Source organism: Arvicanthis niloticus, chromosome 15, assembly GCF_011762505.2.
Source record: "Arvicanthis niloticus isolate mArvNil1 chromosome 15, mArvNil1.pat.X, whole genome shotgun sequence".
In the NCBI taxonomy this organism is placed as follows: Eukaryota; Metazoa; Chordata; class Mammalia; order Rodentia; family Muridae; genus Arvicanthis; species Arvicanthis niloticus.
This window is the reverse complement of record NC_047672.1, coordinates 54,926,978-54,953,802: the sequence shown is the minus strand read 5'-3', so window position 1 is coordinate 54,953,802 and position 26,825 is coordinate 54,926,978. Positions and strand designations below refer to the sequence as shown.

General features: G+C 42.2%; 1 protein-coding gene across 1 annotated transcript; it reads right to left on the bottom strand.

The window, feature by feature from the left end:
- Nucleotides 1-567: 567 nt before the first annotated feature.
- Nucleotides 568-26,825, bottom strand: Pon1 (paraoxonase 1). The gene is made up of 9 exons (XM_034519052.3): nt 26,650-26,825; nt 19,737-19,807; nt 17,876-17,931; nt 17,325-17,493; nt 14,076-14,202; nt 9,962-10,162; nt 8,464-8,545; nt 4,509-4,637; nt 568-962 (listed from the first exon to the last, which is right to left on the bottom strand). The coding sequence occupies exons 1-9, from the start codon at nt 26,721-26,723 to the stop codon at nt 804-806; spliced, it is 1,068 nt and encodes a 355-aa protein (XP_034374943.1). The 5' UTR covers nt 26,724-26,825; the 3' UTR covers nt 568-803.

Here is a 26,825-nt window from a genome sequence, read left to right as displayed (position 1 = left end):
TGAGAGTGGTCTTCATGATAACACTTTTTCAACATCGGAAGTCCCTATGTGACCTAATAGCCCCCAAAGTTGACCAACCACACTCCCTCCTTAAGGAAAGGCAGCAATTCAAAAAGACACTTACATGGTTTCAGGGATTGTATGTATATGGGGAAAGTGTGTTTGGAGTTACATAGAAGCTATTGCTGATTTTCCCAATGATGTCACAGACTGCCTGGGGTAACTAAAAGGAGGAAAAATTCCTTCTGGTTCATTTTGGAAGTCTCAGTCCACATTCTAGCTCCAATGTTTCTGGGCCTTCGATAAGACAGCAGCAGCTCAGCTCTAGCGTCTGGTGGAGGTTCACCTCAGAGACAGCAGGAAGCAGAAAGGAGCAAACAGCTGAGGACCAGATGTAACCCGTGAATGCATTCCTCCCAGTGACAAACTTCTGTCGGTGAGATCCTACCTCCTAGAGTCCCCAGTACCATCCCTAGCTGAGGACCGAACATTCAGCATATAAGCCTGTAGGAACATTTCATATTCAGCTCATAACGCAAGTTATGTGGGCCTTGAGAAATTTAGCCATTTTGGTGAAAGAGAGTTTTTATTAATCAATGATGTCTTTAAGTAGTCTGAGACTGACACTCAAGAAATCCTTGCTAGTTAGGATCTATTGGCAGGAAGCACTCTCCTTCTTCCTATGTCTGAGATTAAGGTCAACATTCATTGGTCAGCAGAGATCATTGTGGTAGGCACCTTTCACTATGGCAGAGGATTGAAATAGTGGCTTCACTTTCAATGACGTGGATGCAGCCAGCCTGTCACAGATCACAGTAAAGAGCTCTGTGGAACACAGTGCCAATCAGCAGTTTGCCTTTGTACACAGAGGCGACTGTCGTACCTTGCAATACTGTGCCATTCTCTGCATAAACTACAGTTACTTTGGGATCTTCAGATAAAATGTTCTGGATTCGAAGCACCTGTCAAAGAAATAATACAAGGTGAATATTTTGTTAAGTCACTAAAGTCAACTTTAAACTTCGAGTTATTTCTCCCTTAGACACATTATTTCATATAATTTCGTCAATTACGTTCCATTCTAAAGTTATTGTAAGATCGTTGTTTCCTCATTTGTGATTGGTCGAGTTTGGATCACGTGATCCTTAACGATAGCCGTGAGCCTATGAGCACACGTGGGTGAGGCAGGGCGTATAAACAGGCACCACAGCGTGGATGTGAGGCATTAGGGTATAATAAGCAACGCAATAAATGGGATGCGTACACTGAGTTTCTGTTTGGGGAGACATGATTTGATTGTTCAGTTGGTTGATTAGCGCAGAGACAGTCTTTCTATATATCCGAAGCTGGCTTTGAACTTGTACTTTTCCCACCTCAGACTTAAGTATTGGGTTACATGTGTGTGTGCACAACTATGCCTCAAAATATTTTTATTTACAGTGTAGACAAAAGTAAAAGCTTCAACCAAGAAGCCATCTCTCTCTGGCATCAATACCCAAACTTGAAGGTCCAAACTCTTAAGTAGATATGATTTTTAAGTTTTTCCTTCACTTACCTGAGAAATTTAATCACCCCATTACTGATCATGTACTTCATGTTAAATTTGCCATATGGCATAGCTAGTACCTGTTTTTTTCCGGTAAGAAAACAACTTTAGATAACAAAACCTAATACGAAGAACATATCGCTGAGGCAGGGGATGCGGGGTGTCTAGGGTCTTCCGTTTACTATTGGTGTCTTCACTGCAGACTTAGATGGGTGAGACTAAATTACTTCTAAATGCTCCTTTGACAAGGATAAAATACTGTGACTTGAAGAAAAGAAAGCCATCATTTCAGAGCACCTGTGTGGCGATGTGGGGAAGCCAGGGCCTGGGCACAAAAGGATCAATGGGAGGGTTCAAATGACTGCAAACACAGTTAGCTCCGCAGACATATGTCCTAAAACATTGCTGTAATGTTAACTTGTTATTACAAAGAAATAGGTAAGGATGCACCTCAGTTTAACAAGCCTATTGTTCATAAGAACTAAATCTTCTGTAGGCAGTATTAAACGTATTGTATTCCATTTCCTTTACCAAATTCATCATCAGAATGGGAGCAGTTCTTTTTTTTCCCCCAAAACAATAAAACAAATCCTTGCTAGAGCAAAGGACCAAGTTTACCAGATGAGCTAACAAACAAGGACAATTAGAACTGAACATCTGGCTCAGCCTTCTTTATACACTCAGCACTCCACAGTGTACATTTCTTCAATTCTATTAAATATACAGTAAAGCAAGCCTAATAGCAAAACAAACCTAGCAAAAGTTACAAAAGATTGGCATTAAACACAGTCATAATTTCCTATAAATATAGGAAGAGGTTTTGTGTGAGTGTGTGTGTGTATGTGTGTGTGTGTGTGTGTGTGTGTGTATCTTTTTAGGTGAGTAAGACTGATTTTAAACAAAGCTTTAAAATACATATTCATACAATAAAGTAATAAAGTAACACCAGCTTGTTTGATGGAATAACAGGTATAGCTACTACATACTAAAGACTCAAAATAGGTGCTGTGAGATCTAGTGGGTAAAGGGTCTCACTGCTAAGCCCAACAACCTGAGTCCACCTTCCAAGATCCACATAGTAGAAGGAGAGAAGCAATCCTCCCACCCTCAAGTTGTCCTGTGAGCTCCACATGTGTGTTGTGGCATGCTGGCATGCACTTGCATGTGCACAGACACACAAACATTCAAACACATAAATAAATGGAATAAAAAGTCAAAATAGGGATCATTGGATAGTGGGTAATGAGCAAGTGCTGAGGGCAAATGGGTTTCCAATTTGTATTATTTACACTGTAAATAACTTCAAAATACCCTGCCAAATAAAGACAATGGACAAAACAGGATATTTGGGCACTATAAGGAAGGTAGGAGAAGCCTTGCTGGGGATGTAGATAGGATGGCCATATGCTGGTCCTCTGCATGCATGGCTTCATACAGACAGCCTTCTCCATAGGTTCCACGTCTGCAGATCTAGGTGACCTCAGATGGAAATAGGTGTGTGTGTGTGTGTGTGTGTGTGTGTGTGTGTGTAACATACATACATGAATACAGCAAGTATACACTTTCATTTTCTATCACTTTCCCTTTAATAAGGCCATATATATATTTATCTAACATTTATAGTGTGTCAGGTATTATAAGTGATGTGAAGAGGCTTAAATATACAGAAGTGGCTAAGGAGACCGTTCCGTCAGTGAGAGCACTTGATCTGTAAATGTGACGCGCTTGCTCTTCCTTGAGTTCAGACCCCTAGCACCACAAAAAGAGCTGGGCATGGAGATTCGAGCTTGTAATCTCAGCATTGGAGCAGTGGAGACAGCCAGATCCTTGGCTTATTTCTAGCCTATTGGCAAGCTCCAGGTTCAGTGAGAAGCCCTGTGTCAGAAAATGAGGTGAAGAAGCAGCTGGGGAAGAGAAGCACCATTAACTTCTGGCCTCCTCCTGTATGTGCACATGTACAAAGGTCTACAATCTCACATATATACACAGACTCAAAGTATACAAGAGGAGGACCTGCATGGATCCTGCTAAAATACCACCTAACTTTGTAGAAGGGACCTGAGCAACTCTGGGTTTTATATCCGCGGGAAGTACAGAAGCAGTTCGGTATAGACAGCGGGAGAGGCTGTGGTGATACCCTGGATGGAGGACTGATGCAAGGGAAGGGAAGGTTAAGCAGGAAATGGATAACAAGTGGATGTGGTCCGTCAGTGTGACCCCACTGCACTTTTAAAACTATTGTGAATTCCTAAGTTGGAGAACTCACTGTTGAAATAAGGATGTGGGCATCGTCCATTACTGGAAGTCCTTGCTTGCAGCTTTCAGGCCCACATTCCCTAGGCTCTGACTTGTACCAAAGCCTGATTGGAGGGGCCTGTCCAGCTTCTCTTCTTGCATGCTGGAAAGGCCTGAGGAGATGAAGTAGATTCCCTACCCACCCACCCCCTCCCGTGGATGATTCCTGGGTGACTAAATTCTCAGCTAGCTTCTGCTTCCCTCAGTCACCCCTCCATTTTTATTTGTATGTTCCCTCTGTTTCTACTTTTCCAGTGCTGGGGGAGCTTTCTTCCAGTGTTTCACACAGGCTAGATAAGTTTTCTCTACTGAGTTATACCCCCAACACACTATTCATCTCCTTCTTCTTCTGGCTTTGGCGGACACACACACACACACACACACACACACACACACAGTCCTTTGTTACTGTGTCAGCTCCTGTTGGTGTCCTTATACAAATGTGCCCACACCTTTGTAAACCACCCCCAAATTACTCAGTAAGAAAGCTCCACCTGTGCCCTTCCTGGACTCTCAGCAGAACACTTCCACAGACCTTTTGACTTCTGAACACCTGGATCATCTGTTACATGCCCTCTCTTATTTGTACAGACAAGGAAGAATTGTGTTCTCAGTTGAAACCTGGTGGCTAGGGCCAGTGTGTATCCACTTCACGCTGCAAACTGACCTCTGAGCCGGGAGGATTCTCTGAGTCATAGAAAAAGATCCTCATCCCATTGGGATGGCAGCCAACCCAGACATCCCCTGTCACAGGATCCACGGAGATATTATCCACAAGAGTGTCAAAGTTGAGGACCTGCCAAAGTACAGAAGACAAAGCATGAGGATGGGAAGAGCTGGCTAGGGACAGTTCAGGAGACGGTCCTCCTGCTCTAGGCCACAGGAATCCTACTCAGCCTAGTTCAACTTCACTGCAGGGATGTGTCTGGCCCTCTGGTCATTCTGTTGGGTTCAAAGACATGCTGTGTTTACAAGACGAAGGCTGGCTCTCAAGAGTTAAATGAAATCATTTGTACATGAATCTAAGACCAAAAAACTATTCAAGTGTAGCACCAACCCATTCTTTGCAAAGAACCATGTACATGTGATATGTTTACAAATATTCCAAAACCGAACAAGAGATGTAGATTCATTTCTGAGGAGGAACATGGAGGAAATGTAGGTTTTCTTTTATGGCTAATCATAGGCTGTGTAGCCAGGAAAATAATGATCACCTAGGGTCTAATTTTTGCCTTGAAGTTGAGGGAAAGTTTGTTGTTTTGCTTTCCTGATGTTATTCAACTCGCTGCTCTTTTGCCGTTTTTTCTCTAAATGTAAGCTGCAAACGGATGATGGCGGCACAGATTGCTGTCGTGGCTTGGCGCAGGCATCATAAATAATAGCAACAATTCCTAATTCCGCCATTCATCATCCTGGCTGCCTTCTACTGGGAAGAAACCCCATCTATTTGTTTACCTCTAATTCTCACTGGAGAAACAATATCTTCTGTGCACTTCTGAGTCCAGCCATCTCAGTACCCAGGGACCCCGGAAACAACTCGTCGTGACTCTCTGAAAAGGTCTGAGCGTGGGTAGGCAACTGTAATGTGCTGCCACTGCCCTCTGCTTCCTGCTCAAAATGAGAACTGTCCCCGCATGTCCACGGAGGGATTAGAGGGTTCAGGCAACCTGGCAGAGCTTCACTCGGACTGTCAGGGAAAGCTGTCAGCCTTCAGCCTGGAAAGAGGCTGCATTAGCCATAGGAGGTGACTGAGCAAGCAGCCGCAGGTCAAAATCTACTCCTGGCTCTTTTCAGCCCCCGGGAGCCATCCACCCGGTGTCAGCTTTCTACTTACAGGCTTACATTAGTTTCTTTGAGTGAGGAAAAGGTGTCATCTTAGTGTTCCACTGTTAGCATGGAGCAGGGAATTTGCCAGTAGCAAATTCCATGGTAGATGGAAGCCTGCTGAGAACCCCCATGGGAGTGAGAGGGACACGGGAAGCCTCAGAGCCCACCCACTCTGCACACAATTATCAGTTACTCTGCCAGGCACTCAACTCAGCACCTGGAGTGTGCAGAGTACTAGACAGACATAGCTTCCCCCGAAGACCAATCGCCATTCAGCAGACAGCCTGATCTGGGTCCAGAAATGCACTCTTGCCCTGTAAATACCCAATGCCTAGCCAAGTAAATAAAATAAAATAAAATAAAATAAAATAAAATCTATTAAAATGGGCATCTTCATACCATCTCATAATCCCACAAAGACACGTGGAAGATACTAAAGTCTAAATAAGACACTGGATGGCGTGTTGATAAAGTAGCTCAGCAACAAAGTGCTTGTAACTTTCCTCAACAGGGCCTGGGTTCGATCCCCAGAACTACCTAAAGAGTAGATGCCCTAAATAAGGAGCTGTTTGTTGTTGTTGTTTATGTGTTTGTTTGTTTGTTTTGTTTATGTTAGCACCTGGATATTTTGAGAACTCCAGCTGACTGAAATGTGGCAAATTCTGAGTCTTAGAGCCTTGGGGAAGAGGAGAATGCCTTTCACTATGGCAATATACAGGTAACACACCATTTGTCGTCATAACCATTTCTAGGTGGACAACTGAGTAGTATCAGGTACAGGCACATGTGTGTGCAGCTGCCCCCAATAGCCAGCCATCTCTAGAACTTTCTATCAGCCCAAGAGGAACTCTGCAACCATTACATGACTATTTCTCATTTCCCATCATTCCATTCTTCCAACAAATTTAAAATATTTTAATTATTAAAATTATTTTAATTATTCTGTTGGGGGTAATACCTTGCTATATAACTATATAACAATGTAGCCTCTGGCTCAGAATCCTCATGTTAGCCTTCTGAACACTGGGATTACAGGTGTGAACCACCATGGATGGCTCTAGGTCCTTCAAATAAGAGAAGGCATAATATTTGTCCTCTTTGTCTGGCTTATTTCACTTGGCATAATGTCATAAGTTTATCAATGTTGTACCCTTTGTAAGACTGAATAATGTCCCATTGTATGACAGCCTTGCACTTAGGGCAAGACATACACTGTTCACCTTCATCACAGATTTGATAATTCAACAAGTTGCTCCAGTCTCTTGGCATTCTGAAGTATTCCTAGACTAATAGGAAATCACATGATCCCTCCAAAGAATGAATGTCATTGCATTTGGCAGGGTGGTTTCTGCTAAGCTGATTGTAATGATGAGAGATGACCTTGTTCTGTTACCAGATGTGGAAGCCAGATCTGAGCCCCCCCCCCACCCCCACCCCCACAGGAGCAAAGCCCTTAAGTTCCGTGTTGAGTGTTTACTGAATTGAGTTTTAGTGTAACATTCCTTAACTTTTCACTTTGCAGTAGTACCTGCTGTTATAAGCACAGTCCGTTGTTATTCCCTGAGCCAGTTGGAGTGTGTGAAATCTCGTTTCTCTGCAGCTAATATTAAACTAGCTCTGCCGATGATGTTTAATGTCAAGCATGATGTTAGATTTGATGTTACTCTGAGGCAATTTCCTCTGAGTGAGGCCCCTTATGACATTTCCTGGGACATGGTGACAGAAACAGTCATGCAATTGCCAGTGACAGTGCTTCTTGCTATGGGCATGGGTGTTGGCAGCATGGCGTCTTATGGCACTACAGTGACAGGGGCCACTTTATAATGTTCTGTTTGCATAAGCCTCATTTCTTCCCCTTTGTGCAATTAAACTTTCTGACCCAAACTTTTAACCTAGACCAGAATTAGAAGTGGAAAAGGTGAAGCCCTGATATGTATTAAGTTCCACCATAGTAATTAAACAAATCTTTGCTAAATCCTTATTAGATGTTAGCAATCCTTCCAGTAATGAACAGAAAAAAAAAATCTGTCCTGGTGGGTCCTATAGATAATAAAGAAGACTTGTAAAATGTATAGTGTGCTAGTAATACACATGGGAAGCAAGAATTAAGCCATTGAGGAGTCAGAACCTATGGCAGAGCGGGGCTGGTGTGCAAGCTGCTAGTAGTTTGGGTTAGGAAAGGTCTAATTGAAGTGTCCCATCAGTAAGAAGTGAAAGAGTGGAGAGTGCACAGAGACCTGGAAGACAAGGACCAAGGGTTTGCTGCTGGGTCCCTGGGAAGATGCAGAAAAAGGAGAGGTGGCCGTGGGGGCAGATCTGGAAGTAGCCAGGTCACCAGTGCAGCCATTGTGAGCATGTGGCTATTGTAAGGAAAACAGTGAGATATGACGGGAGACTGTTTCTATCACCATAAAAAGAGGAGAAAGAGAGGGAGAGAGAGAGAGAGAGAGAGAGAGACAGAGACAGAGACAGAGACAGAGACAGAGACAGAGACAAAGGGGAAAGGAGTAGCAGGGGTTGAGAAAGAGACCTGGGAAAACAAACAATCTTAAAGTTCTCTAGAGCAGAAAGTTGGAGTTGCCTAGCTGAGATGCCTGGCTTGCTGTTTTCCATTCTGCCACAGAGTAAAAGTGAACAATAAATACACAATGATACCGATGGCTCCTAACCAATAAGTGAAAAATTGCTTCACACCTACTCAAATTAAGACGATTCCTTTCTCCCCACTTTTAATTTCGCAAATCAATTAGAATCTAATTATCACTCGGCAAACTTACAGTGGTAATACATCTTACCTTCAATGGCGTTAGAGTCCAATTAGCGTGCTTTTCATACACGTGAATCTTGTGAGCCAGCAATTCAGCTATATAGACATACCTTCAAAGAAGAAAGAGCTCCGTCAAAGTGCTTGAAGTAATGCCAAAAGCTGAGTTGGGAAAACTCGTCTTGGAGTGGAACTTTGCTTAGCAACTAGAAAATGGAATTTATCTCAAAGCAAACTCAATTCTGAAAGAGCTGGATGAGTCCATAAAGTACACCCTATTTAATCACGGGACTGTCTTCATCTAAGGTTATAGGTTCTCATCCGTGACCAGCCGAGAAGAAACTCAATGCTAACATAGCTCTTAATATCTACACTGTACATTGTTCACTTTGATTTGTCAACCCAGTGGCAAGCTCAAGGTTCTGCATGTCAGAAGTTCCAGCTTTAGGGAGAATTGGGAAATCCTCTTACTGACAGCTCTCCGGTTCAGCCAGAGAAAGTATGAGAGAAAACAAATGTTTGTCCTCAATGGAGAGAAGTCATCCTTTCTTTCTGTTCTGAGCCTGCTCCTAACATGGATTAGAAACATGAAAAAAGGGTAACACCATACACTATAAAGATTCCTGCTGAGACTAAGTACAGTACATTCTAGAACAATGAGAGAAGTAGTGTGTTATTATCTTCTGTGTGGAATCAGAAACAATATGAACAACAGAAAACTTCCGACATTACTTTTTCTGTGCTCCTCATGCTCTGAAATTCTTGGTGGTATAAGATGAGGAGGAGTATGGATGGATGGTGGACAGATTTTATATGTACATTGATGCTGCCCAAAGTATGGTGCCCAGACCAATAGCGATCTGTGAACTGTTTGTTGCAAAGCCAGCAGAAGTGAATAGACTGCATCACTAACAGTTACATTGACTGTTTCGTACAAAAAGTATGTTGGATTGAAGAAGGATCCCCACAGGCCGGTATATTTGAATGCTTATTCCAGAGTTGGTAGAACTGTTTGGGAAGGATTAGGAGATGTGTTGGAGGCAGAACATCACTGGGGGTGGGCTTTGAGGTTGAAAAAAACCTGTGTCATTTCAAGTTAGCACCTCTCCCCCACCCCCAACATGTAAGCTCTCAGCTTCTCCAGCAGCCTACCTGCCTGCCTGTAGCTCATCATAAACTCACCTTCTGGGACTGTGAGCCCACAGTTAAATGCTTTGTTTTATATGTTTCCTTGGTTGAACTCTCTACAGTCATAGAAAAGAAGCTAAGAATAAGAGTTGCTGATGATGGAGAAAACTGGGTCCTTGCTTTACGTTCTGGTACAAGACCCTTCTCATGTTACAGACCCAACTACATGCTATATTCACTTATTAGAGAATTTTTAAATATCAGGAGTGTTTACATTTTCTCAAATTTCATCTTTCTAACACAACACAACAAATAATCATATTGTATAGGAAAGGATTATGTTCGAAAGCACTATAAGAAGACTCCAAGCAAATCCATTGTATTCTAGAAAGCACACATACTTGCCATCAAGGGAAATGCCAATGCCATTAGCGAAATCAAATCCTTCTGCTACCACCTGGACTTTTTCTGGACTGTAGTAAACAACATTGGACCATGACAGACCCAAGTACATCTCCCAGGACCGTAAGTATGGGTCAGCGAAATAGTGATCATTTGTGGCATAAAAGCTCTCAGGACCAACAGCAGCTATATCGTTGAGGCTGCAATTAAAGATATGCATGATTATACATGGAAAGGTAGCATTGGAAAGCTAAAAACAAAACAAACAAACAAAAAAAACCAAGATAACAACAACAACAACAAAAACCTTATGCACCGGTATTTACTGAAGTCTAGTCTTAACATTAAAAAACAGGATGGAGTCTACACCATCAGGGAAAGCCCAGAATCACTATGCCACCAGTTCTAGCCAATTCCCAAAGATAATAAGATATGATTATTAGCATTGGCACATGAATGTCATACAAGCTGTCCTGTAAATGTGGTGTTGTGGTGTGTGTGCGTGTGCGTGTGTGTGTGTGTTAAGCCAGAGATCATTGTCAGAGCAAGGTGAATCCTCACACATGGCACTGACTCCTGTCAGTCAACCTCATTATACCAGAGTGAAAGCATTGGTCAGCTACCACTGTGGTTTAAGCATTATTAGCTGTGTGATCTAGGGGAAGATCAAATCTTTCGCATGTTGGAGGCCTCAGTTTCCTTCTCAGTGACAGAAGGATGATGGTCTCTTCTAGCATTTGCCATAAAGTCCTGTGCCTCTTAACTGAAGGAGCCCATAAACAGCGATGTTCAAAAATGGGGTGTCTGGCTTCTTTCTTTCTGATTAGCATCCTCTCTGTGCTGCTGAAAATGTAAGATCTATGAGCCTATTTTTCAGCTTTAATAGGTACAATAGCAAACACATAAGTGACTCATTCCTTGCTGATTGAGGTGCCGGAAGTTCCCCGGGGGGCATGATCTGAGAGAAAATTATCCTTGCTCGACTGCAGAGCGCATAGTGGGAAAGGTCTCAGCTGTGACTCAGCCAAGCTCAGGAGCCAGTGAGATGGGGCTCAGAGCCTCAGTTTCTCATCTGTAAAGAGAGCTTAAACGATTTTCCCCTCAAAGTTGCACGGCTCATTAGAAAAGCCCACGGTCCGGAATCTCAACTGTGGAATCACAGTGGGAATTACAATGAGCCAATGCTGTCAGCTTTGCAGGGAGCCGGACTCACTAAGTCTTCCATCAACAGCAGCTACTATTACCACGGTAGAAAAAAAAAAGTGGTCCATGGAGTTATGATGAGTCTGTGCAGGTTTCGGACAAAATCAGACAAGCTGCTTCTACCTCTCTTTTTAAAGCAGATTTTAAAAATTAGTATGCTGTTCTCCATGGAAAAGGAGTAGATTGGAGTGGTTTGGAGCAATAGCTTTGAAATTTGATATACTGTTTGAATCTGAGTCTGCCTGCTATCATCACAACATGGGGCCACAGCTTGTCACCCATCTTTGAGCCACTTCCTGAAACTCAGTGTTCTTTCTGTAGCTTGGCGTGTAAAGATGAAATGAAACTGTAAGTGTAAAAGCCTTGCCATAGTGTCTTGTGTGCATAAAGGACCAATAATAATAGCGGCGATGTTGTTATTAACGTGATTAGCTTATGACAGATTTAGTAATTAAAAGATGAGTATCGGGCTGGAGAGGTGGCTCAGTGGTTAAGAGCACTGACTACTCTTCCAGAGGTCCTGAGTTCAACTCCCAGCAATCACATGATGGCTCACAATCATCTGTAATGGGATCTGATGCCCTCTTCTGGTGTGTCTGAAGACAGCTACAGTGTACTCATATGCATTAAATAAATAATATTTTTTTAAAAAAAAAAGATGAGTACCATAAACAGCCCTAAAATATGAAGTGGCAAATGCACATAATAATCCTGTGTACAGAGAGCCAGATTCTAGTTAACTCTGGAACTCTAGTTACTTGCAATCGAGTTCTATCCTGCCAATACAGAATATTTTCACAACTGGCCCAGAAAAATATATATATATTTCTGTTCTGTAAAACCGGAAACACTTGAGGTGTCCAATATTAAATGGTGACTAAAAACTAGTAATTTTTGTAATTTCTCGTTACTCTGAATACCAGCTCTGGCTCAAGCTAATCCCAGCTACACTAATGCTGACATTGTCATCTCATCAATGGCACAAATAGGCCAGGTCTTAAAAACAATTAAATCCACATGTGGCATATGCTAATGCCAACTTAGGGAGCTGCTCTCAGCTAGTGAAACACTTGTTTAAGGCAGTCCGCATAGCATCTGACAGTAGCTGAGACTCCGTACACTCTTCGTGTTACCAGCATTGCCTCAGCATTTCCACTTTCCACGTTTTTCTCTGAATCTTTCTTGGGTTCTTCAGGTACTCAATGGCTTCACTCTGGCTGAGGTCAGAGACATTTGCCACCATGCCTGCCTTATGTGGGGTAGTGCTAGTGTTTTGTGCACGCTGGACAAGCACTTTTTCAACTGATCAACACCCTGGCTCCTAAAAGACACTTCTTGAATAAAAGGAGGCTTCTACCTTTAATCTACCTCTAAACTATTCTCTCTACTTGGTCTTATCCTAACTATGCAGAAAACTTGGGGGCTTGACTCCTGCTTAGACAATAGTGGATTAGTTAAACTTTATTCAGTAACTTAACTGCTTCCCACTCTACTTCCTTGTCTTCAAACCTGCTAAGTAAGGAGAGAGAGGAGACACACAGGTAAAACAACATCTACTACTTGCCAAGACTTTGCTAATGGATTGCAACAAATACAGATCTAAATCTGCAAAAACCAAGGTGGATGAATGCTGTTTTAAAACTATACAAGAAGATGCTGGGCTTCTAGCCAACCATAATAAAAGTTATAAAGTTATTTGGGGAGATAATGCTAGATTGTCATAAATCTTTCACTGGCCCCATAGACCAGACTTCTTCATAGGCAAAGTGCAAAGGTAGATGTTGAGGGCTGATCTGGTTCTGTGCATACAAATGCTAAATTCTGAGCTGCAAGATCTGGTTGCCTTCAGACAAGGAAATGCTCCTGTACAGTGGCCTGTGTTGTGTAAGCCTTGCTCCCTAATTTAAAGCTATTGGTTGAATAAAAGTGGCTACAGCCAGTTACTGGGGAGAATAGAGGTAGGCGGGGCTTTAGTTGCCAGGCTGTAGGGTCACAGGTATGGAGCATAATGAGTAAGAGGAAAAAGGAGGAGATGGGAGGAGAGAGGAAGAGAAGGAAGTAGAGGAGGAAGCAGAGAAGGAAGAAGAGGAGGAGGAGGAGGAAGAGAAGGAGAAAGAAGAAGAGGAGGAGGGAGTAAGAAAAGGAGAAAGAAAAACAGAGAGAACCGGAGGTCTCCATTAGATGTGATGAACCAGGAGCATGTGGCAGAGTGAAATGACCCCTGAGGACAGACTGATGGAGCAGAAACAGCCCAGGCGAGATTCAAACAGCAAGTACATGAGGAGCTCAGCTGGAAAATAGCCAATAGAGCATAGAAAAAAATAGTTTGGTGGTAATTCGTGCAGTATTTGTGCTAAGCTGGCTAAATAAATCCATAGGAATCTGCCTCAAGTATTGGGGAGCTGGCCAGATCATTTAAAAGTATAGAGTTAATTAAATACTGCTTACAACAACAGATTTACTTTGTGTTGGATTGGAGTGTTGAGATCCTCAGTTGTCTAACTTTTCCATGTATTATGTTGTCTAGGAATCTAACACTGAGCCCACTAATAGTGCAAAACACTATTACACTGTAAAGATGTATAAGAAGCACTGTGTTTGGAGTGTTCTTTTGCATAAGTGTCTGAAAATCACAAGACCATGTGAGATTGGTCTTGTAAAGACATTTTATTTTTTAAAAAAAAAAAATTCTTGGGATGGCTTGAATAGAGATACTGAGGACAGGAGATTTGGTACAGTGTGCCCCAGAATAAGGAAGAAAGGAATGAGCCCACTCTTAGGGTCCCAGAGTTTCAAAACATTCTGAAGACAAACATCCAGAAGAGTTGAATCTGCTCTAGCCAGAAGAAAGACTGTAGATGAGCCATCCTGCACAGTTAAGGGACTTGTATATACAGAGCACCTCAGTACCTAGGCAGAAGTTCATGTGTGATGGTTTTCAGATGCAGAAGTGATCTTTCCTCTTCTTGAAATTTAAACACTTCCACAGTGGACGAGGAGTCGGGATGGTTTACCACCAGTAGGTACACAGCATTATCTGAGAGGAGATGAGAAACAAAACTAGAGGCATTAGCGAAGCTCTCAGCTGTCAGTTCTATCCCCCTCCCCCCAAGAGCAATTTCCACCCACCTCCAAGGAGTACTTAGGATGTCAGGTGGATGGAATACTTCCATCTTCGTAAAGAAAATCACTCGTGATTGCTCCTAAGAAAAGTGGCTAAAGGAGAAGCTAGTGACAAGCTCTGAAGACTCACAACTTCACAGGAGAACAAAAGCAACCTGAACTTTAGAATGAACATCACCAGCACCAAAACTCCAGACAGCTTGTTAAGCTTTAATATTTCAAATGATCAGCACAGGCTACCAATCTGGGGTAAAAGGACTGAGGGTACGGGAGCTGGACCAGATTCTGTGCCTGTGTGTAATTTACACAGGGCCCAGTGAGCGTGCCTGCAGTTTACACAGTGGAGGATGATAAATGCCTCAGGAAGGATGTCAGAGAGAGAAAGAGAGAGAGAGAGAGAGAGACAGAGAGAGAGAGACAGAAAGACAGAGAGATATAGAGACAAAGAGAGACAGAGAGAGAGACGGAGATAAAAATGAAGTGGGGAGAAGTTAGACGTAAAAAGTATTCTAAATGGTCAATAAGGTATGAGGCAACTCTTGAAACCTCTGAGAGTCTCAAATTGGTATTTTAAGAAACGGGTACACTGTTAAGCAGATGTGAACAGAAAAGCCAGCTCAGACGCATTTATTTTTAATTCCTGTTAACTTTAAGTACTGCAAAGGGATATTGTAATATGATAAAGAGTCAGTGGATAATTTAGGGTCTTCATGATGATCAGAGATCTTCTTTCCAGCAAAATGGTATTGGAGCAGAGTCCTACACAAAGTGAGCGTAAACCATGCATATATCTGGAGAAATGAGGTGGTGTGTTGAGGGAAGAGAATCTGCAAAACCCTGAGGCATGAGATTCCTTAATAAAGAAGTTGTGATTAGAGCTGATAGAAGAAAAAGCAGGGAGCTGAGGCTCCAGAGGAAGAGAACCATGAGCGCTCTTCCTGGGGATTAGGGTAGGATCTAGGTTTGATCATTTGGAAACATGAGGAAGAAATAACATGTCCTGAGGCTACAGCAGAATTCCTGATGTAGAAAGAGTAGAATGCATGTTATCAGAATAACACTAACAACAACAACAACAAAAAAGAACAGGAAATGAAGGACAAGAGGCATCTGACAGGAAGAATCAAAAGTCCCTGGGAATAATCCCCAGACAAAAGTGGGGATTGAAACCAGAATTTATATTGAATACAGGAGATTCTACTTCTAGAAGTTGATCCCCAAAAATGTGTATAGAGGATTCATGTGTAAGAATTTCCCCCTGGAACTGCTTGTAAAGAGAAAAAAAAGAAGTGAACCTCCTCCTTATATACATGCGGAGTGGTGATGCTCCAGAAGTCTCACACAACTGAATCCCGAGAGCCCCAAAAGTGGATCTAAACTCACAGACACAAAAGGGAGCCCAGGACACAGTGTTGAAAGTGACAGCTAACTACAAAAGGGTCTACTAACACTACACCGATTTAACTTTTTAAAAAGTAGTATACACACACACCGAACACTATGCTTCTTTACACTTAAAATATTTTGAGAAGAAAATAAAGTGGCAAAGATTGGTTGGGTGTATAGAAAGATCACTGACAAGTATATACACAAATGCACAAGCACACACATATAGTCTGTGTTCAACATTTTAAGTTGAAAGTGATCACCAGAGAGGCACACAAACAGAAGTATCTAGGAAGAGCCTTCAGAAGTAGGACTGAAGATCTAAAGGGAAAATAATATTAATAACCTATATTTGGGGGGCATTCTCCTGGAATATAGGCACAGACAGTGGCACTAGTTTGTAAGGGGTGAAAGAGAGAAATAAGGAAAGAGGCAGGAAATGTAGAGGTGGGGTGTGCGGGACTGATGGAGGAGGGGTAAGCTGGAGGGGAGAGCAGAAGCTGCATCCAAAAGCAGGACTAGAGTGAAAAGTGATGCTCTTGAAGGAGAAAATGGGTATTAGAAAAAAGGGAAGAGTAGAAGAAAATGGAAGGACGGAAGAGAAAAAGAGAGGAAGGGGGGGACAGAGTAGAGACAGTGTCAGTGATCCCTTCTCTTACCTGAATAAGTCTTAACTGCTGCCCCAGCCACACTCAAGCCAAAAGAAGTCAGTTCTCTGGGGTTGAAGCTTGTACATTGGGGTTTTTACATTTTCAGCTGTTTCTGTGTGCAACTGGATTGGAGAATTATTACAGTGCAAAGAAAATGGCACTGAGTACAGAGGAAATGCCAATGGATAAATGCATTGCGGTTGGGAACATGCAGCTGAAAGCATCCACATGAAAACAAGCATCTCAACAGAGAACACCCAGCCAGGGTGGGGCCGAGAGAACTGTGCAGGAAAGCGCTGTGTCTACTGGAGAGATGGTTCAGGATTGGAAGAGTTAGGACTGCAAATGCTTGCATCTTCTTTCAACTGTTTCACATGGAAAGCCTATTGTAATTAAAGCTGAATATATAACTATTCTGTAGACATAATACGAATATTATTTTATAAAATTGGTGGCTTTCCAGGTCTTAAGTAATTAACATTTTCAGGCATTGAAATGATTTTTTACATTGCTTACTTAACATAGGCACTGTGGTGGTTTGAATATACTTGGCCCACAGGGAGTGGTACTGTTGGGAGGTGTGGCCTTGTTGGATGAACTTTGTCACTGTGAGGGTGGGCTTTGAGGTTATATATATATATATATATATATATATATATATATATATATGCTCAAGTCTGGCCAGAGACAGTCTTTCCTGACTGCCTTCTGATCAAGATCTAGAACTCCTTCTCCGGTACTGTGTCTGTCTGGACACTGCCATGTTCCTGCCATAATGATAATGGGCTGTACCTCTGAACCTGTAAGCCAGCCCCAACTAAATGCTGTCCTTATAAGAGTTGCCTTGGTCATGATGTCTCTTAACAACAATGGAAACCCTAAGACAGTAGGTAAGGCCAAAAGCCAAAAATTATTTATGATTAGTTTTTTGCAGGATAAGGAGAAACATTCACATTTTTTCCCTTTAAGATTTTTTTTTAAATTTAATATTAATTGTTACCTTCATCTGTGAATGTACTGATTCCATGAGGGTTAAATGAAGATATATCCAACGTATTTCCTATAATTTCTAACTCTGACACTGCTGGCTCCTTCTCATTCAAGTCCATCAGAAGTATTTTTCCAGGCTTACTGGGATCGAAACTTTTTATTCCAGGATACTTTAACCCCTTAAAAAAGTAGTAGAGAAAAAAACAGGCATATCATAGATACCTCAAGAGCTGAGAGAGGTGTTGATTAACCAAGTGTCCACTCTGACTTCCCTGTGCCATAGATAACTGCAGGGCTACCTCTTGACTTACTGACTGATGTGACAGACCCACAGAATACTCTGGAAGCAACCGGATCCTCTATGGTCATCCCCTAAACACCTCCCTTCACCTTTATTCAAGTCTTATGTGAACACAGCACAGATGTCATGCCTACAACATAGTAAGATGCCCGCCCATCTCATTTGAACGTGGACACTGGTGTATACAAGACCCAAGGAGAACGTAAATTGTCAGTCCCACATCATGTTCGAGAACACAATAAATGTCAGCAAACACTCACGGTGCTAAAGAACGTTACTCCATTAGGCAGGATCTCTAAGTCTTCAGCACCTGTCTCTGCAGAGAAGGTAAGAAGACAGATTGTTTCAAACATGCAGGGAGCTGTAGATCCATTAGTTACCTCATCTTGCTTGAAAATGAGTCTCCATCTTAGCATCAGGTTCAGAATGAGTCCTTTCACTCAAATTCATGAATGTGATCATAAGAAAATTAAAGAATGAATTTGTATATTTCTTTATTTATTTTAGGCAGAATTTATGTAACCTGGGCTAGCCTCAACCTCACTTTGTACAATAAGCATGGCCTTGAGCTTGACCCTCCCAGGTGAAGGGATTACAGACACATGCCACCTTGATTATATGAAATTATTAAAAACACCAGTATCATCAACAAGCACAATGGCCATTTGCATTTACTTCAAATCAATGGCTTTTTTTTTTTTTAAATCTCAGAATCAAGATCTCTCATATATTGTCCATGGAAAGTCACAGAATATAAAACAGGTGTGATCATTTGGAAATAGCTTGGTATTAACCTGAACTTGTAAACTCCAAATGCATGTGCTGTATCACAGCTCCAAATCAATTAAATATCTGAAATGGATAATGGAAATACAAGCAGATCCCAATTGTATGTTTTCAAGTGGGGATACTTTGCTGATACCTGGGAACATGCACTCGCTAAGCATAAGTACCAACAAAGTATCTCTTCAAGTGAGCTACCATATATGTATACGATGTATATGTATACGCATATGTATATGTATATATATAATGTTTAAATTATTCAATTAATACAGAGATGAATGAAGAATTTGGTTTTGTTGTAGTGCTCTCAATGTGTATATTATTCAAGTACTCAGGAATATTTGACAACATTATACTTTCCTAGAAAATGTTGTGCTGTGAGACCTCCACGCATGCTCAAGAATCTTACCTACATGGCTCTTCTTGGGTAGCCTTCTGGACTACAGGCATCTCAGATAAATAACTCGAAAAACAAAAGCCAACAACCATGACCCACTCCAAGTACAGCAAAACTGGATCTCAAATGAGCTGGTCTCCAATAACAAGTCACAGGGTTGAGCTCTGGGATGCTCTGAGTAGGTTAGCAGGAGTCACCCTTCCTCCACCCCTTTATCTTTGCTGACAGGTCTTGCCTCCCAGGATGGAGACCAGTAATTATCTTCACAGCTTTCTTTGTAGCTAGATATCAGCCTATCCCCCAGTTCTGCCTAATGAGATCTAAGGGGAAATCTGAGAAATTCTAGGAAAGACTCTCCTCTCCAACACTCATAAGAAGTGCAAGAGAAAAAAGCCTTGTGATAAATGAGTTTATTTTAAAAAACTACTCTTTATTTTAGACTTTATATCACTCTTCCCTCTCCCTTTTGCCAGCTCCTTAGGTGTGTAGCCATGAAACCATTGTTCTAGATATAGTTTTTGTTCTGTTGACTAAAAAATACCCAATTAAACTGAAACACATTGATAACATGCCCATGGAGTCGAATCAAAGCTTATGATATTTGTAATCAACTCCACATTACTCTCCTGATTCAATGTTGTAGTTTTGAGCAAAACTGAACAGACACATTAAGAAAAAATATATGCGGGCATGGTGGCACACGCCTTTAATCCCAGAACTTGGGAGGCAGAGGCAGGCGGATTTCTGAGTTCGAGGCCAGCCTGGTCTACAGAGTGAGTTCCAGGACAGCCAGGGCTACACAGAGAAACCCTGTCTCAAAAAACCAAGTGTGTGTGTGTGTGTGTGTGTGTGTGTGTGTGTGTGTGTGTATGTGTGTGTGTAGTAATAAAATTCTTGCATTTAAAATTTGATGCTTCCTTGTCCATTCATATACATACCGATTCCTTTAACTAAATTACAGTTAGGAAGTTCTACCGGTGTTACTTCACGGAAAGCATTTAATCTTGTTCTGGCAGAAAAAAAAAGAATAAAACACACTTTAAAAAAATTCAGAAGTTATCGATGAGGTGCAAAAGTAAGTCCACAGAGTTCTCCTCAAGTGTCTTTTGCCTTGGGTTCAATCTGAGTTAGTATTCTTGGGCCCTTCAATTCTTGATTCTTTAAGACCACATAAAGTTGAGCGAAGATTTTTATGTGCAGGGCAGGACAGATGCACAAAGAAGCATGTGGTGTTCTCCAGGCTCTGTGCACCGTGGCAATGTGAGAGCTATTTTATCAGCCGTGTTCGGATCACACTGCGGAAAGTTAGGTTGAATGGCAGCAAGGCTCTCGTTAATGCTGCTAGCATCCGAGAGCTGCTCAGAGGAAGAGGTTGCTATTTCTCCACACATGTAAACTCCAAATCCATATGCTACTTCATACTTACAAATCAATTAAACACTTGAAAACCACAAGAAAAAAATACAAGCAATTCCAAATGCTTATATTAAAATGGAAATAAATACCTTTTGTATAATTCAAGAATATGTATTTCCCACCTGCCTGTTCTGTCTGGCTCTACACCCCAGATGGGGTGTTTGTTTTTCAGATATGATACTCACAAATGCAGATACTTTAAAAAAAAAAGTATTTACAACCTTAGAAAGTCATATTCAAGGCCAGCCTGTGAAAAGGCATCGCACACGTGGGCAACCATCTAGACACACACATGGGAACACAGTCAGGGAAACAGCTTATTGAATCTGAGTACATACGCATCATGGGGGGATATTTGAGGGAAGGACAAAGGAAAAGTGAACAGATGTGAGAAGGAGGCACCAGCAGGCTCCTGAACGGAGCAACGCCATTGATGTGTCATTTGAAAGAAGCGGACTACCATGTTGGCACAGCTGAGAGATCAAAACAGCAAATTATGCAGTTTCTAGAACAAATGACACAGTCTAGTCTTAATAAGTACTGACAATTATCCAAGAGTCCCTGGGAATATTATGTGGCTTATGATGAGACGGGATCTTCTATTGTTACCTTCCTGGCAATTTAGTTTCTCAGAACAGGAGCCAGGAGTGAGTAAAAAAAAATGTATAAAACTCTTCCTCACCATGATTGAGAATGCAAAGGATAACAAAAGTTGAGAATGTGTTGCTTCAAAAAAAAAAATTGAGGTATTTTTACCCTCATGCATTTGGCTATCAATCCCACGATCTAGGACAGTCTTAAGTAATGGGGAACAAATGCCAAAATTATCTCCTTCATGAGAACACCCGAGTTTGTCCTCATGCGGAACCAGAATGGAAAGCCACTGGGAGAGATGATAGAGAAACAGACATGACCAAATAGATGAGAAAGATGGGCCAGAGTAGACGGCTGTGCTCCCTCAGTGAAGGAAAGAGCTAGGAAGCCCACTCCAGAGAAAGAATGCAATCTGTCCCTTGACTTGGGAGACTAAGAAGCATTTCAAAAGTGGAAACTTTAAAAATGTCAGACTGCGACTTGACATTGTCACCATAAAAGCTTATGGCAGTGCAATGAAAGGAAATTGGTACAGCAGTGGCTTACAGACTATTCAGAACAAGATCCCAACCATGGGAAGCATTTTAGATGGTATAAAACAGACAACATATGTGCACAACTCTGCAAACAACAACAACACACTCGGAACAAGCTTCACACAACAATCCACTAATCCTTGGGGTACATGCTTTTCTTCTGCTCCGTGAGGGATTGAAGTCAGAGCTCTGCACATGATAGGCCACACTTGACCTTTGAGCTGTATCCCTAACCCCATGTAGTAATTTTTTAATTCTTGTTTTGTTTTTTTTTTTTTTTCAGTTCTAATCAATTTTAAAAATGTTGGTCATGGTTTATCAAACTTATTTTGTGACCCATCACTTGGAAAGACACTTTCTTTTGGAAAAACATGCAGTGACTGTTTATAGGGTGCCTCGATGAAGTAAAAGGGTGGGTTCAAAATGTTAAGGGCAAAGGTCATAACAGAAGGCAGAATGGCAGGCAAAGAAAGATTTCAAGCATGTGAAATCATTGAATGTGTTGAAACTTGTGGAAGGAGCCAGTGACATTTTTTTTTTTTTTTTTTTTTTTTTTACAGTCAAAGCACACAAAAAGAATAAAGTGAGACCTGGTTCACAAGGTCCATTAAATATGACAGGTTTACCCAGGACAGAGAAAGGCCAATTGGCTCAGCTGTTCTCAACAGAATAATCCCAGCCTGAGCCTGAGCCCAGAGTAGGCAAGAAGACAGGAACTCTGTGCCTGGTTGTCCTGGGTCCAAGTTTATGACCCAGACAAGCCAGGACTCAACAGGATGTCATTGATACCACAGTTCAGGTCTAGCACGTGGCCCTTCTAGCCCTCAAACACCTCTCTTGTATGTTTGTTTCCCTAATTACAGATGGCTAAGATTACAAATCTGAAGTGGCTAAGCCAAGGTTAGAACACAAACACGAAAGCAAATCTACATTCAACCCTCTCACTCAGCACAGTGTACAGACAACACTACTGCAGACACGAAGAAGGACCTGGACACCCATCTGCCTCCAGGTGTGTATCTAGCTCTCAGCTTGAAGGCTGTTGATGATCAGGAAATATCATGTCAAGGACCAATGTTCTGGGTCTCAGAAGTAAAGTTCAATGTCTGAAATTTGTCCCTGATTCCAAGACCTCTGAAGTCCATCCAGAAATCACATAAACTTTGCTGTGCACTGTTCTGTGCAAATAGACACTGGCTCCCTGCCAAAGCACACTAGGTTCTTAAGCTACGCTGGCGCTCTGGAGGCCCAGGTACTTCCATTTGTGCCACCAGCCTTTCCTCATTTGTTCTGAATCTCTTTATGAGGGCTGCTGTGCGCCAAGTCCTGTATTCCACATTTAATTCGTACTTCCACATTTAATCCTTCAAACAGTTTTTAAAACCAAGATTCCTGGTTTTCAGGCTGGGAGTATAGCTCAGACACAGAGCACTTGCTTGGCATATTCACGGTCCTGGGTTCAGGGTTCAGCTTTGCACCTCTGTCTCTCTGTCTCTGTCTCTCTGTCTCTCTGTCTCTCTGTCTCTCTGTCTCTCTGTCTCTCTGTCTCTCTCTCTCTCTCTCTCTCTCTCTCTCTCTCTCTCTCTCTCTCACACACACACACACACACACTTTCCTTGTTCCATATGTAAAAAAAATTCAAACAACAGCTCATTCAGATGTGATCCCTTAACTTAAAAGGTATGACAGTCGCCGGGCAGTGGTGACGCTTGCCTTTAATCCCAGCACTTGGGAGGCAGAGGCAGGCGGATTTCTGAGTTAGAGGCCAGCCTGGTCTACAGAGTGAGTTCCAGGACAGCCAGGGCTACACAGAGAAACCCTGTCTCCAAAAGCCAAAAATAAAATAAAATAAAATAAAAAATAAAAAAAAATAAAATAAAATAAATTTTAAAAAGTACTACAGAGATAGAAAATTAGGTGTCATGACACAAAGCTCTCTGCTTCCTACTTCTTTATAACCGTCTTCATTAGCCCACATTTTCCTCTACTTTGAGTGTGCTCTATCTCATCATCCACAGCTTGTTTCTGCCTCCCAAAGCCTCCTGTGGTCTTCTGTGATGGGATCCGTAGCTCTGTCATTCATTTTCATAGACCATGACACATGTCTACCAAGTCCTCTGTCATGCTGCTTTTCAATAATCTCATTGCTCCCTCTAAATGCTAAAACTGTCGAGTAACGCTACAGGGTACTGAGCCTCTGACTTCCGATGTGAACGTGGCACTTGCATAGGGAGAAGACTCAGAAGTCTGCTGAATTGTTCTATGGTACTATTGCACCAGACAGAGATGATAGTATAGAAACACTGATAGAGGCTTGCAGGGATGAAAGGCAATTCAGCATTAGTCTGGATGTCACAAAGCATTATGATAAAATTCAAATGTTATAGCAACTATCTCCACAGGCTCATTTGTGGGAGGTGTGGTCTCACTGTAGTGATCAGAGGCAGGATTTTAGAAAGTGACTGGGTTGTGATGGTGTTGAGCTAAACCATAGAGTAATGCTTTGGTGGATCCGTAATTGAACAGACTCTGTAGAGATCATGGACGCTATGCTACACTGGGCCTATAGCTTTGAAAATCTGTCCTGCCCTCAAGCTTTTTACTCTGCTTGTTTCTCTCTGCTTTATGGCCATTATGTGATAAGTGGCTCTCTATCACCTGCTCTTGACACCACGCCCATGCTGTTCTTCCTTAGGGCAGGACTACAGCCGTGAACCGGCCCCGATGGGCTTCAACCTCCAAAACCTTTAGCCAAATAAGTCACAAGTCATCAGACAAACACACCAGCAACTTATCAGTAGTCTCTTTGGTGGATTTTGAGATCACATAATGCTTATTATCTGCCCAAATTTATATATCCTACCGGGATGCCTGTTATCTTCCCATAAGTTTTAGCAGAGAAACAGGCTGGTACTTTTCTTGTCATTAACATGATAGAATGACTAGAAAGTTGCAGAAATGAGGTCTTGTCCATGTTGCTGGGCATCTGCCATCATCACTGCCTATAGGACATTCTGCCTAGGATGAGTGAGGTAACAGAGATATGTTGAGGAATTAATGACAGCTTGGTCATTCCCATCCAAAGAAGAAAAGACAGAGACCTTTCATACCATGGTGGCAAATCTTGGAACAAGTCTCTGCTTCTCCACATTGCACCTCCTCAAGAAGTGTTCTGTGTTGTCCTGCGTGTTGTCTGGACTTGTATGATGTATACATAAAAAGCCACATACCAGATCTGACTACAAGGGTGAACCAGAACCTTTTTGATTTCTTCTTCTCTGCCTGTCCCATATCAGGAAAATCTCTAAGGCACAGGATGGGACTGCACAGATTCTGTGATCTACCTTCAGCTCCTAATGTATATACCATACCCCTGCTTGCATACATTCTATTCCGGCAGAAGAGAAGGTTGTATCTTTTCTGAGAGCAGGGCTTCTCTTGATGCCCAGATACATCACAGTCGTGTCTTCTTTTTTTTCTTGGGCAGATTCATGACCTTCCAGAGTCTCTTGTGCCTTATCTCCAAAGTGGGTGTAGATCATTATTCCTAAATAGAGCCCCCAGGCTCTTTGGCTCTGGTTCTAACATGGGAGAGGACAGTGGTTGAGTATCCTTTCCAGAAGAGCATATAAATATCCTGGGGTGGAGGCATTTGCTTAGTAATAATGATCTGATTCCATCAAGTAAAGTGGGGCCTAAGAATATCCAGCAAGGTATGGGGTACCCCTTAGGCCCATGGATCCTCTTGTGTGTTGAGCCTTTAGGACTCCCAGAAAGCTGGGTTTTTTTCCCCCTTCCTTCTCCTGTCAGAGATCCCTTGGTATTCTGCACACATTCCCAATTTGTAATTTAACTGATTTTTACAAACTTAAAAGCCCAAAGTTTGACAAGGTAAAAACCCAAATCTGGCTATAGAGATGACTCTGTGGTAAAATGCTTGCTACACAGGCATATGTTCTTATCCCTGGCACCCAAGTAAAAAGCAGGACACAGTAGTGTACACCTGTAATGCCAGCATTGCAAAGCAGAGACAGGCAGATTTCTAGGGACCTTTGACTAGCCAATCACGGAGTGCCAGTGTCAGTGAGAGACCCTGCCTCAAAAATGAGGTAGAGAGTGAAGGAGGAAGATTCCCAGGGCCAGTGTGTGATCTCCCCAGGTGCTCACATGGGCAGATGCACTTGTCCATATACAGAAGCATATACTACACACACACACACACACGCACACACACACACACCATACACACATACACACACACACACCATACACACATACACATTTTTCAATCATAAATACTTTTCTAATATTTTGTGATTTAAGAAATAGTAATTTATACAACCCAACTGTATATGGAAGATCCTAATTAGTCCATAAGATTATATATTGTTTATTTCCAAATAGTCTGTGTTCATTAATTTTTTACTTCAAAGTAAATAACACAATAGTATTGACTAACGCTTTTACAGGAGGATGATGTATAGACTTTGAACCTTCATAAAGGGTTATCATGAAACTTTTTATACATCTTTTGCCTCCTACCCATTAACACTCTGGTGGTTACTAAATCCTTTCAAGGGAAGCAGAAGCTAATACCACTGAGCAGTTACTACATCCCAGGTTTCTCCTTAGTAGGTTTCTATATGGTACCATGGCTGGTTTATTGGAGCATTCAGTGGTTAGAGATGCAAAGTATTGTACCCAAGATACCTCCATCAAAGCAAAGCCAGACCAGTAGTGGTCTGATGCCCCTTACCTAAGCCCAGCACTCACTGGAGCATATGGGCCACCCCAGGGAACAGTTGCTCCTAGTGGGTCAGTTACAAGCAGGCTTTCTGTCTACTTCCCTAATGTAGCCTCAGATTGAGATTCTGCAGGTCAGGAAAGTTTGCTACATGCAGGGAGCTGACTTGCAAACTATCTCCATCTCCCAACACATGCACGCACACACACACACACACATACACACACACACACACACACACACACACACACACACACCTGGTACTTGAAATTTATTTTTCAAAGCCAGTTTAAAAAGTGATTGTAGCTAGGCACACAGACCTTGCTGACACGTCATTTGTGTATCCCTACCTTCCCCCTGCTCTCAGACACAGGGCAGACTTTTTAAGAAACACAGGGAAGATTGACAACATCTATGAACCACTCTGAGATGTGCATCCTACCCAGGGCCTATAGATTCTTCCCATTAAGAGCCAGAAGGGTGTGGAGGTGCTCCTGGACCTGGCAGGGGTAGGAACCACATGGCTGTAACCCCCATCCCAACCACCCCCACACAACTTACTGATAGGAAGACCGATGGTTCTTGTAAAGTGCCAACATCAGTCCCACCAGGGTGAGCACTAGCAACTTCGCCATGGCCTGGGACAGATGGACAGACTGGGGGTGAACAAGTGCAGTGACTCTGTTCAGTCCTGAGACCTGCAGCTCAGTGGCTCTGACAACTCCGGATTGGCCGGC

What these genes read in the sequence shown, in the direction of transcription:
- Pon1 (XM_034519052.3), bottom strand. Translation starts at nt 26,723, where the DNA reads ATGGCGAAGTTGCTAGTGCTCACCCTGGTGGGACTGATGTTGGCACTT. An exon ending in CAGTACATTCACAGATGAAG is followed by an intron (nt 14,203 to 17,324) that starts GTAACAATTAAT and finishes ATCTCCTCTCAG; the next exon opens with ATAATGCTGTGTACCTACTG. An exon ending in ACACATGAACTTCTGCCTAG is followed by an intron (nt 10,163 to 14,075) that starts GTACTGAGGTGC and finishes CTTTAATTGCAG; the next exon opens with CCTCAACGATATAGCTGCTG.